Source organism: Microtus pennsylvanicus, chromosome 19 (assembly GCF_037038515.1).
Source record: "Microtus pennsylvanicus isolate mMicPen1 chromosome 19, mMicPen1.hap1, whole genome shotgun sequence".
NCBI lineage: Eukaryota > Metazoa > Chordata > Mammalia > Rodentia > Cricetidae > Microtus > Microtus pennsylvanicus.
In genome coordinates this window covers 9,595,127-9,608,589 of record NC_134597.1, presented here as the reverse complement: position 1 = coordinate 9,608,589, position 13,463 = coordinate 9,595,127, and the positions used below count along the sequence as shown (strand labels likewise).

The 13,463-nt window shown below is 38.1% G+C and overlaps 1 protein-coding gene across 2 annotated transcripts; it reads left to right on the top strand.

Annotated features, from left to right (window-relative positions):
- The first annotated feature begins 11,263 nt into the window (after positions 1–11,263).
- Positions 11,264–13,016, top strand: Smim30 (small integral membrane protein 30). Of its 2 annotated transcripts, none has more exons than XM_075953581.1 (3): positions 11,264–11,331; positions 11,659–11,751; positions 12,173–13,016. In XM_075953581.1, exon 3 carries the CDS (start codon positions 12,192–12,194, stop codon positions 12,369–12,371), a length of 180 nt encoding a protein of 59 aa, XP_075809696.1. In that variant the 5' UTR covers positions 11,264–11,331; positions 11,659–11,751; positions 12,173–12,191; the 3' UTR covers positions 12,372–13,016. The 2 variants fall into 2 exon arrangements, with proteins under 2 accessions (XP_075809696.1, XP_075809695.1); XM_075953580.1 differs by having other exon boundaries at positions 11,297–11,331; positions 12,163–13,016.
- Positions 13,017–13,463: the final 447 nt, after the last annotated feature.

Sequence of the window (13,463 nt, the reverse complement as noted above, 5' to 3'; positions counted from 1 at the left end):
TTAAGTTTTATTTAATTCATATAATTTATCCTGATCAACTTTGAGTGCTTAACAAAAAAAAGATGATTTTAATCACCAATTATAAAAGTAGTAATTATAATTTCTAGATGAAATTCTATTTGAAAGAGCATAAAAGGATAATAAAAGCAATTTGTCTGCAATAGATCACCATGACTCAGAGATATGGGAAATGTATTTTGCTTGACTTGTAAAGATCTAGTATGTCTTTTTCTGGTCAAAAGACAAAGAATGAATACAACAGTAACTGTGCTTCATGTTCTAATCTAATAAAGGCTCCCCTGAAAGTTGATGAAAGGTTGCCATGGGATCAGTCATTTATCCCATGTACTTCTCAGTCCATGGAGTGTAAAATGATCGTAGCTTTGGGTATTTTTTTTTGTCTTTTTGCAGTCATGTGTTTGCTTTGCATACTGTTTTGGTAATAACATTTTGAGTAGCTTTACTCACCTGACTGAGGCCTTACCTTCTTTTGAGACTAGATAAAGAAAACACAAATAAAATTACCAGATAAATCAAGACAAAACAGGAAAATGTGATAAAAAAATATAATTTTTACATATTTTTAGAAATATAGGGGGAAGGGAGGTTTATCAACAAAAATGAGTCTTGTTTCCTTTAAGCAAAATTTTTCTCACATACAGATAAATCCCTAAGTTAACAGTCATTTCCTAAAACTAAATGGCAGGACTCTACCCTTAAGAGAAAACAGAAAGACACAAATGTAAAACAGACTCTTCTGTTTGTTTTCAGGCTCTAGAGCTGAGTCAGAATTTACCAAAGAACTTGACCTCTAGCTGGATCTGGGTTGTGTCTTCGGGTTTGTGCTCCTTCAGATTTTGATTCCTATAGTAGCCAAGCAAGCTGGATTGCATGAAAAGCACTAGATACGTTTTGATACTCATATGTTCAGAAGTCAAACATATTTTAGGGAACAAGGAATTTAATCATTCAAAATGATTAAAAATCAAAGCACCCCACTTCCTAGAGAAGCACAATCTGAAATTTAGAAAACAGAACAATAAAAAAAAAATCTACAGTGGTCTAAGATCTTACTATTTAAGATCTTACTATTTCTAAGATCTAGAAATTTTACTATCTTGCTAGTCACAAGGTTGTTTAAATCACTTTTTTATTAGCTGCCCACAAAGTTTTGTGAGTGTCCATAAGAATTCCATTTGGGGCCTGGGGATGCAGCTCAACACTTAGGAGAACTTGCTGCAGTTGTTGAAAACTTGGGAAAGATTCTCTGCACCCACATGACAGCTCGCAACCATCTCTAACTCCAGTTCCAGGAGATAAGAAGCCTTCTTCTGACTTCTGAGGGTGCTTACTAGGAAGTGGTGCACATATACACACCCGGACATACACAAACATACACATAAAATGAATAAATATTTTCCAAAATCAATTTTTAGGACTTTCTATATTCTAAAGCATAATCAAGCTTATGTTTGGTTCCTCAGATTATAGGGTGTTCAGGAGTCTAAACAAAACACAGGATATACATCTATTCACCTAAGTCTCCATTCTAGTTTATAAAAGAAACAATCATATACGCTATGTATAATATATGAATGCTATTAGTATATGTAGAAATATTAACAAAAATTTCAAAGATAAAAAAGTCATTTTCATAATTTGAAATAAAAATTGGGCTGAAGGTAGTTCAGTGGTATAGCTAAAGGGTGTAGTGAGGGTAAAACTTAGCATGTTCAAGAGATTAGGTTCCATCCTCAACACTGAAGAAAAAAATCTTCCTGGAACACCTCCTTCATCAGGCGATGAAAGGAGACAGAGACCCACATTGGAGCACCGGACTGAAACCCCAAGGTCCAAATCAAGAGCAGAAGGAGAGAGAGCACAAGCAAGGAACTCAGGACCGCGAGGGGTGCACCCACCCACTGAGACGGTGGGGCTGATCTATTGGGAGCTCACCAAGGCCAGCTGGACTGGATCTGAAAAAGCATGGGATAAAACCGGACTCGCTGATCATAGCAGACAATGAGGACTGCTGAGAAGTCAAGAACAATGGCCATGGGTTTTTGATCCTACTGCACGTACTGGCTTTGTGGGAGCCTAGGCTGTTTGGATGCTCACCTTACTAGACCTGGAAGGGAGTTCCCCCACAGGTCAGGGAACCCTGATTGCTCTTGGGCTGATGAGAGAGGGGGAATTGATTGGGGGAGGGGGAGGAAAATGAGAGGCGGTGGCGGGGAGGAGACAGAAATCTTTAATAAATAAATAAATAAATAATAATAAATCTTCCCACTTTAATTTCCCCAGTTCCGGAATTATAAACATGCATCAATCACCATATCAACAGAAATAATACTTTGTAATGAAAAAAACAGGCTCAGGACTTGAAAATGGGAGAGAGAAACTGGTAAGACAATCAGGGAACATCTGGTCCAGAGAAATTAACTAGAACATCTATTTCAAAAACCATGTTAAGGTCTGAATCGTTTTACATCTTAGTCACATGTTCATTAATCAAACCTTCTGACTGATCAATTCACTGTGACTCACCATGACAACCAATTCTATGTTAGACTCAGAATTATTTATATTTTTGTTGAATTAAAACACACATATTGTTTTTAGCAATGAATAAAAGTTATCTATAACAAATCCAATTTTCTCCTTTGGGACCATGATTCCTATGGACAGAGACACGGATGATCTCACTGAGTCTTCTTATTTCTTTCTGGTCATTTTCCTAATATGTCTGTATTAAGACCTTGAGTTGCATCACACTCCCAGTTAATATCTTGTTTTTTAATGTTGGTATTAACATGGAGAACCCACAAAGGCACCATACTGTTGGGCATAGTATGGTCTAGGAAGAACAGCCCAAACATTATTTCCCTGTTCTAGTATTACAGATCTTATTACTAAAGCCAGGAATTACACTCACTGCTTTTAAAGCTATGTCACACAGTTAATTCAAATCGAGCTTTATAGTGACTACAATTTTAACATCTTAGAAGTTAAAGATATTCAATAGCAATTTAGTAAACATTTATGGGCCCAAGAACTACTTTATCTGCCACTAGCTGTGTGACAAGAACACTTGTTAGAGCTCCTTGATTTTCATAATAGGATAACTGTCTTGCTACTTGCTGATCTCAGTTTCAAAGCATATGGATGGGCCCTCAGCCAGTAGTTTAGAATGCCAGCACTCCAGGTTATCCAGCTCCTTCCAAAATCCTGCCGAGAGGGAAATGTTTACTGAAACTAGGCCCAGGGCCTTCTAAATTCAGTGTGTGCTTAGCACTCTCACAAGAAAGGTGTCTATTTGGACTCTGCACGACACCTCTCAATCACCTCTACTGAATTGCAGTTAACGTCCCCTATATATGTCTGATAAGAGATTACCATAATAAATAACCATGCAAAATATTAAGCAGTATTGCTACTTTGTTTTTATCTTTTGTTTCTGTGAGGCAAGATCTTGCTATGTTACCTAAATTGATCTCAGTCTCCTAAGAGCTAGTGTTATAGGCATGAACTGCCACACCCAGGCAATCACTGTTATTTCTAATGGATGAAGATGTTGCCCATTTTTTTGGAGCCCATTTCAATGCTAAACTCTTGGTTTTCCTGAAGAATTGGCTCTAATGATGGAAAGCATCAGAATGGCTTCAGACTTATAAAACACAATCATTATAGAGAAAAGTCTAAGAATGAAAAGAGGAAAATGCCATTTGATACCTGTACAAATCAGAATGAAGCACTTGTATTTGCTACTTCCTCAACTAAAAACGTGGTCCTCAGAGTAAGATGATTAACAACTACTTGGGCCTTATAAAAAAAATTATAGTTAAGCTAATCAGCATTATTCAGGTGTTTCTAGGTATCTACTTCCTAATCTCCCTGGGTAAACTGGTTTTCCTCAATGACAAAATTTCAAATACCACATGGATGTAAAAACCCCTTGGAGAATTTGTTATAAATGAGCTTCCCTTATAACTATAATGCAAATGATCTCAGAATACACGGATTGTGGATACCTTGAATAGACTCTGTCATTCTTCCCTGTGGCCTATGCTGTTGGCTATAAATTTAGTTAATGCCTGGTGAATAAAGGCAGATAGACTCTCCTACCAAGGGTCTTAGCGAGCAGATGAAAGAATCTCGTTCCTATTCTTACCGTGTGCACCACCTTCTCTTTACATTCCCTAGTGTCCACAGGTAGGATCTCAAAGGCACAGCCTTATGCAGACTGTCAGATGGAAGGCAACTACTCATTTTGACTCTCCTGAGAAGTGAGAGTTTCACATGCTTTAAAATGAGCACAAATGAATCTGAACGGTGCTGCATGGGACTTTCTTTATATGGTACCAGCTGCTATCTTTTTATTGATACCATCTAGTCTACCTCTGAAACACAGAAGTTTACTAACAGAAAATATGACAACTTCCTTGAGGAAAACTGTTTTTCAAGGAAGCAAGTCTCTTAGCATAACTGATACAACTCAGAAACATTTTAAATTAACATAATATGACCTCAGCTCATTTGGTCATGATTCACTCTCCTATTCTATTTGCATTTTCTCTTTTTTATGTTTTTAATTTTATAAACTTCATGCTGTCTGTCTCCATGGTTACCAGCTCTTAATCATAATGAGCACCTGGTCTATACTGAGGAATTAATATTTCTTTATGAGCTGCACACATTAAATTGTTCACAGCCTCCTATTCTTGCAGATACTAGTCATAGATCTGGTGCTCCAGCAAAAGCTTCCAAAGTGTTTTTACATCTTTATGAATTCTGTATACTACAGAAACATGGCAATTTTTATAATAGTTAGGAATTGGAAACACAGCACAATCCATGTTTTATTGTATTAAAATCAATACAATAATTTATATAAATCAAAATTAAACATACTTAATTTTTAAAACAATTTATATGTATTTATCAAATTTTATTCAAAATAAATTAGGTGAATGCTAACATTGACTCACACACATATCTATATCTATACACACATATCTATATCTATCTATATACCTATATCTATATATATATGTCTATCTATAGATACATAGGTATATAGATATGTGTGTAAGAGAAATCTAAATTTGTCATCAAATAACAGGGGAGACAAAGCCTCAGCTAGATTTTCTTGCCACCAATTGAAACCTCCAGTGCTACGATGGGTGACATCTAATTGAGTTCTTGGCCAAAGAGACCCCCCAGTAACCCCTAAACAATGCAGGTGATTGTTAAGGTTAGTGGCGCTTTTCTACAAACTGATGGTTAAATTCTGTTGCTGAAGAAAATCTACGTAACTCATTGGACACAGGGAAGTTGAACTCTTATCTACCTAGAGACTTCCCCACTACTGACTAGTGTTCATGGTACTGGGTGGTAATCAGCATATTACTACAGGAGAAAAGTAAACACCGTCTCAGCTACAAACTCTTCAGTCTACAATGGTGACTGCTTGTATAACAAACGGGTGCAATGGTGGTACATTGTGAAAGTAAACAATTACTCTCTGATACCGGATTTATAGCCCAGTCCATGAGATGGAACCCATTCCTGCCACTGCTTGGGTGGCCAAGAACATGAGAATATATAGGCCAGGGACCTAGGAGAAAACCAAACACTACTGCCATTCTAAAGGAGGAGAGCGCTGAAATGGCTCCTAAGGACATTCTGCTAGGATACTCATAGATCGGCGTCTGGCTCGGTTATCTTCACAGAAGCTTCTTCCTGGAGCAGATGAAACAAAGAGACCCATAACTGAACAAGGTGCAAAGAGCAACAAATCGTGGACACTCAATCCTAAATGTTATGTTTCCATCAAATCACTCTCCTCAGAGCACAGGAAACGTTGCAAAAGAAGAGGTGGAAATATTGTAAACCCAGTGGGAACGGAGGACACAAAGGATACAAGAATTTCTGAACACAGCGCTGGTACACGTGAACTCACAGAGAGTGTGGCAGCATGCACAAGGCCTACAAAGGACTAAGTCAGATGAGGTCCCATCGCTTAGGGGACAAGTGGAGGCATGACCTTATCCTTAACCCAAAAGCTATCTCCAATTGACAACTGCTCACAAAGGAGAAATTAGTTCTCACTGGATATACAAAATACTCTTAAGGACAGGTCCCATGCCTAGCAGTATACGGCCAACACAAAATGAACTCAATAGTATTTTTATAGAGCTTTTTTGGCTCATGATGCTTTAGCTAGGCATTTTTCTATCTTATGGGTCTTTTGCTTATATATTATGGTGGTGAATTTTGTTTTTCATGGGATATCTGTATGTGTGAATGTGTCTCTGAATCTGTCTGGATTTTAGAGCTTTTTCTTTGGTTCTTTTTTTTTCTGATAAGTTTTTTGCTTATTTTGTCCTATTCTGGTTTGTTTCTTTTTCTTCTAATTTGCATTTCTGTTGTTTTTTCCTGATTGTTTTTTAATGAGAGAGAGAGAGAGAGAGAGAAGCTATGTGGACTTGTGTAACTAGGGGGGTAGACAGGATGTAGGGAGAATTGGAGAGGGGAAATCATGATCATGGTATGTTATATGAAAAAATAAAACCCATTTCCTTTTGGGGCAGTAGTGGTGCATGCCTTTAATCCCAGCACGCAGGAGGCAGTAGAAGGTGAATCTCTATGAGTCTTGAGGCCAGCTTGGTCTACAAAATGAGTTCCAGGATTAGCTAAGACTATTATACAGAGAAAAACCTCAAAACCCTGATAAAAATACCTATTTCCATTTTTTTTTGAGACAAGGTTTCTTTGCATCTTTGGTGCCTGTCTGTCCCAGAACTAGCTCTTGTAGACCAGGATGGCCTTGAGCAGGGGAGGGGGGGGACACAGGGCAGGAAGAGTGATGGGAGGGAGAATTGTGGTTAGAATGTAGAATGAAAATTTAAAAAATATATATATAAAAGAACTTGTTAAGGAGAAATGTCAAACAATCTTCCCGCATCCTGCATTTTAAATATAGCTTATGCCTGTGGAGGAACCATTGTAAACAAAGAGCTTGGAGGATGCTGGAACATTTGGGCCTTTTGTGGGGGCAGCGGGGCTATCTCCTCGGGGAAAAAAAAAGTCTTAGTAAGGGTTATTATTGCTGTGGTGAAATATCATAGCCATGAAATGTGGGGAAGAAAGGGTTTATTTCACTAACAGTTCTATATAACAGTTCGTCATCAAAAGCAGTGAGGACAGAAACTCACACAGGGCAGGAACCTGGAAGCAGGAACTGATAAAGAGGCCATAGGAGAGCTGCTTACTCCATAGTTTGCTCAGTCTGCTTTCTCATAAAACCTAGGACCATCAGCCCAAGGATGGTACCACCCACGATGGGCTCCACCATCAGTTACTAATTAATAAAATGCCCTATAGGCTTGCCTACAGTCAGGTCTCATGGGAGCATTTCTTTCTATTGAGGGAGGCTATCTCCTCTCTGTTCACTTGACTGTGTGCCATGCTCATATAAAACCATCTAGCAAATGAAGGGAATGTGGGACTCCAGTCTCTTTCTCTGCCTTCCCATTGAGGAGCACAAGCTCATCCACAGTTTTTCCCCCTCTGCTTTCATATGACACAGCCAAGAGAGAGGATCCTCATCAGAACTGAGATTCCATCTCTACATACTTAAACCTACAAATCTGTGATAAAATTGGATATGTTCTCTTTATAAAGTAAGCTGCTCTAAGTACTTCATTATAGCAACTAAAAGCTGACTGACATATTCCAAATAGTACAAAACCATTGTATTAAACAAACCTCTAATAGTTCTGTTCTGTTGTTAAGAATAATACATAGGCAGTGACTATATAAAGGCATTTCATATTCCACTTCCTTAAATCTGCATTGCCATTCCCATGAAGATTAGTTATAACCTCATCATTAACAAGATGAATATTCTCATCTCTCATCCAGTTAGGATGAGGCATGCCCACAGACAACCTACTCTGTACAATTCCCAAGTGAATGTTGATTGCATCATGTTGACAACTTGATTCACATATCACCATATTTCATTGATAAGACAGGACCACACCCTCGATGGCGCTAGATGATACCTGAATCTACATACTGAATGACTATTTAGCTTACATATGACTCTACAAACTACTACTACAAGAGAAACTGAGACTTAGCAAGTCCTGCAGTTGGTTCATTGCATTTTGTTTTCTTTTGACCAACTGTATAGCTTTTAAAAATGTAACTTAATCCTCTCTGGTTACTCTAATGATTAATTATCCTCACACAATGGTCTCAGTGACAAATATCCATTATTAATGAAAAAATACTGACTAACTCTAGGTTAGTTCTTTTTAATAATGAAATTTCACCAACATGTTTCTACTCACTTGGTTTGGCTCAACTGCTAATAAGGAAGTCTGGTTTTATGAATTCCCTGACACCCACGATTCACTGCAAAATCCTCACGTAGGCACATTCTGCCGCCTCTGATGGATCCCAGAGGCTCCTTCCCTTCAGGGTCTATCAGTGACTCATTTCTAATGGTTATAAAATAAGCAGAAACCACTTCTCCTTTCTTCTTTAATATTGTTTCTTAGTAACAGCTGATTGGGAAATTTGCTTTCCACAGCTAAGTGGCTTATGCAGAATTCTTTGTCCTTATCACTGGCTATTTATTGGGAACGGTATTAGCTTAGATTTCTTGAACTGAAATACTAAATTCTGTCACTCTAAATGTTTAATGGAGTGATCTAGGTGACCTCAATGAATATATTTTAAGAATCTGGGCAGAGAAAGTAAGTATAGAACATTACATTTAGGATCCTGTTTTAGATTCTATTGCATCTCATACCCATACAGAAGTGTTATTATTAATAAGGTTATATAGAAAAGATATAGGATAATCAACTTCGAATGAAAATTAAAAATTATAGCAGAGTAAGCACCTACATGGATTAGTACAAAAAAAAAGTTCTTACTTGTAAGATACTATCTACAATAACCAAAAAAGGTGATTAGATATTAATAGTATTCTGGTATTGTAATATCCTTATTTATTTGTTACCAAAATACCACAGAGGGTAAATTGTTGAAAACTTAGTCATGAGCATTATGAAAATGCTTCTACCTTTCGTGGAATTTTTGAGTGCATTTGTTTACCTACATAATAGATTGGGAGGTTCTGTTTAGTTTTGTGTTTTGTTTTCAGTGAGATAATTAGAAATAGGAGTGGAGCTTGAACAAAGCTCTGTGCCCTGAATGATGTAAAGACGAACTATGACAAATCTGTTGGAAAGTATTACCGGTAGACAAAACAGAAAGGGCAAAATGTCAACTGGGGGAAACAAATTAGCTTCTTTACAAAAGAGCCAAACATTACATGTGAGCAGCATGGAAAGAGAACAGGCATGGTGGCAGAGCACCAGAGACAAATAGAGTGTATTTTGTGTCTTGACAAGTAACTTGGGCCTTTGTCTAAGAGGAAGCAACTGGAGTTTTTAAGTAAAAGGGTAAATTACCATTAAAAGAAAACAGACCAGTAAGAGTGGAAAAAAGCAAAGAGAATTAGAAGGGCATCTAATCAGAAAGTGGTGTACCAAAAATTTGCCTCAAGTTCCCTGTGAAAGTGGAAACTAACTAGAAAATTTTAAGCCACTTCCCTTTAAAACTGTATTTGTACCTAAATACATCCCTACCCAAATTTGCACCACTGTTTCACAGACAGGCCAGTCATTAGTTACTTTCTGACTATAATAACCTAATTCACAAACTCATCAAACTTAAAACTTAGTCAAGAAACATTAGCAAACTCAGAAACAATGTGTGTGCAGCTCTAACTTTCGTCTGCAGACTTCCATTAGTTGAAAGAAACATGTAAGGAAAAATAAAATCTCCTAAATGAGCACAATAGAATATAGGAGGACATATATGGAAGCCAAAAAAAAGAGTTCTATCCCCAAACTAAAAGATAATAAAGGTTTACACAGCCAAATGCAGCATAAGACAAATGCAATTAGAAAGAATTTGTTAATTAGGTTCAGGGAAACAGCACTATCAGCCTGTCAGACACCTTGCTTTAAGTGTGTTTGCCACCTCTGGGTCTCCTGCAAAATCTTGGCATATTTATTTAATCAAATGATTGTTATTAATTAATGTTCCTAAAGCACCTGCCAGGTGTGTAACGGGAACCAGAAGTATAAATCTTTGCTGCCTAAAGGAAGATACAACTGAGTTCGAAATCCCACAACGCAAGAATACATGCTTGGTTAGAACACTGACCTGGATGTATCCACTCTATCTGCATGGTTTTTACCATGGGAGCTCAGTCACCTCTAATTCGGCACGGTTAATCAACAATTGGAAGGCGACAGTTTGTCACTAAGTATGAAAGTATTCGGGCCAGAAGACTAGAAACATTTATAAGGACATCACAGATAACAGACTTCAAGAATCTTCCAAAGCTAATGCTTGCAGGTGCAAATTAATAATGCTTAAAAGTACTAATTTGAGGGCTGGTGAGATGGCTCAGCGGTTAAGAGCATTGCCTACTCTTCCAAAGGTCCTGAGTTCAATTCCCAGCAACCACATGGTGGCTCACAACCATCTGTAATGAGGTCTGGTGCCCTCTTCTGGCCTGCAGGCATACACACAGACAGAATATTGTATACATAAAAAATAAATAAATATTTAAAAAAAAGTACTAATTTGACATCTTAAAATATTGGCGGAGGGGGCATTTGAGAGGGACTATTCTGAGAGGCATAAACTCGATTTCAGAAAAGATCTGGTTTAGGGCTGAAATCATATTTACTAAACTTGTTTTAGACCAAAAATGATTCAATATTTTCCAAAGTTTCTGATTAAACATATTCCCCATTTGGGCTCCCTCCCTCTCTCCTTCCCTCCCTCCTTCCCTCTTTTTCTTTCTTATTAGCAAATGCCACTGAGGATAGGGATTTTTCTGGTGCAGGTATGCTGGAAGGGCCCTGATTTGAAAGCATCCCAAACAGATGGCTCTACCCAGCTACCTCTCCCAGTCACCTCCTCCTTTCAGAGTACCAAAAAAGATGTATTTACGCTTCTTGCAAAGGGCAGAAAACGCGTGCTGTTGTTTCATGGGTCTTACAACGAATTCACTAAACCTTTTCCTGGACAAGCACTCAACCTCTCAGTAAGAGTAAAATAGAAGGACGCTGTGGGTTAAGCCACACAGCTCGCGGCTTTTCCTCCCGGGTATCTAGTTCCCCCAGCCAGCGATCAGAGCCATGCATGACGGGAGTAGGCAGCGGGGATTGTGGGAAATGTAGTCTGGCGACGCTGCCTTGCCCGCCATTCCTGTAATGGCTGCTTTCCGGTCAGGTAGGGTACAAACTCCGCTCCCGGGGATTCCCTGTTTTATTACCCGAGTGTAGTTGTAAAACGCTGCAGATTTGAGACCTCCCTGGGCAAACGAACAATTCCTTTCCAGATCTTCATGTGAACTATGGGGAGAATTTGCTTCTCGGCTCGGTTTCGTGTAGAGTCCTCTGTGTGAGGAACTAACTTTAAATTTAGTAGTCTCTTTTTGCACGAACTGTTTGGAGTGTTTTCTGTTCTCATTACCCGTTTCTGCCCTTGCACCCGTTCCTCACTGACTGTAGCTTCCTCTCTAAAATAATGTTTAAATTCTGTTCCCCACTCTAATAGGAGTGTCACTGGTAACCTCTTAGCCTCGGCAGCCGGAGCTCCAAGGAGGGACTGTTTCACTTCGGATAGAATTTTATATACACCCTTGTTTGGGTAAGTTTTATTAATTCACAGACTTATGTTTTGTGCTGTTTGACTTTTATCAGATTTGTCTAAATTTTCTACATAGGAGACATGCTAAAAAGTGATTTTTACTTGTTAGGGTATTTTACATTTACAAGTGTCACGTGTCTTTTTTTTTCTCTTTTCCTAATAATGGGCAGCCATCCAGTTTCACTTTAGTTGATGCATTTCCTGTTGGAATTGCCAGAGACAGGGGATTGTCATGAGATTAATCTAAAATGACTGTCTTTAAGGACACTTCTTTAGCGTTGTCATATGTAAAATGACAAACTCGGAAATGATTCACGAACTCCAGTTTTAAAAAAAAAATCGCTGTGTATAGCGTCATTCCAAACATTGTGGCTTTTTAATACTTCTTTTGTTTCCATGTTTAATTTCTAGGAAAGTTCAGCCCTCAAGAGCCCCACATCATGAATTCAGTTTCAACACAATTGATCTTGGTGTTTACTTCACTGCTCTTGCTTCTGCCTGTTGTTGAGGCAGTAGAAGCTGGGGATGCAATTGCACTCTTATTAGGCGTGGTTCTCAGCGTTACAGGCATCTGTGCTTGCTTGGGGATATACGCAAGAAAGCGAAACGGACAGATGTGACTTTGAAGGACCCTTCTGAATTAGACTTCACCCTGACCACACTGAAAACCATTGTGCTATGGAGGCCAAACCTGAGGTTTGATCTCTCCTCTTCCCAGCAAGAGGCTACAGTTAAGAGGATGGTTTCACAGTCTTGTTTCTCATAAGACGGGAGGAGATGGGGTGGGGTGGGAGTGGGGGCTTTTACAATGAAGAGTGCGTGCGCTAATAACATGGCCTATACTTTGTATTTGCTGCTTAGGAAGGCGGCCAAAGAGGGCTTCAATTTGCAGAAGTATTATTTCATACTTTCTAAATTGTTAAGGCACATGAAATTGGAAGAAGGAAGTATTTGCTCAGAATCTAGTAAATCAACATTGTTGCTGTATTAATCACTGCCTCTTGAATTCTGCGGGAAATTTTTTCTCCATATTTTTGTTGTTGTTCTGTCTTATCTTTCTATTTGATATTGAACGTAGATATTAAATAGCCAAAAATTGAAACTTTTATGTCTGAAAAAAAAATTAACTAAAATGTACTCAAGATATCTAATACTAAAATGGAGAAAAGATTTGTTTAAAAAATAACTTTACATTGAGTGGCATCTTCTTTGTGAGAAGTACTGTATTGAATACATATTCATCATGCCATAAGTTAATCTGTCTATTTTGGTGTCCTTGTATCTGTGTTTGGATGAGTTATGTATAAGATACATAGAGAGATCACAGTGGGTGAGAAATGAGCATCTTTGAGGTAGGAGAGGCCTCTGCTAGAAAAATCTACATAGACAAAAGGAAGTATATTGGCCTGTATTGGTTTGTATACCAGCTAAATAAAATGGAAACATCTTTGCCATAGTAATTTAAAAAGTCCCATAGCCAACAAATTACCAAGATTTTAAATTAACATTGTTGAACCCTGAACAAATATTTGGGTTAAAATCTGTATTTTGCATGTTATTATAGGTTGAAGAGAAAACTATTCAAGCCTGTTAGAACTCAAGAATCATGTCAGGTCTTTCTATTCTAACAAAATTTCAATTCCTATGTCTGTTTGTATGGCATAGCAGTAGGGAGAATGGGGCCTGAAGTTCCCTGCTTGGCAAGAGTCTTC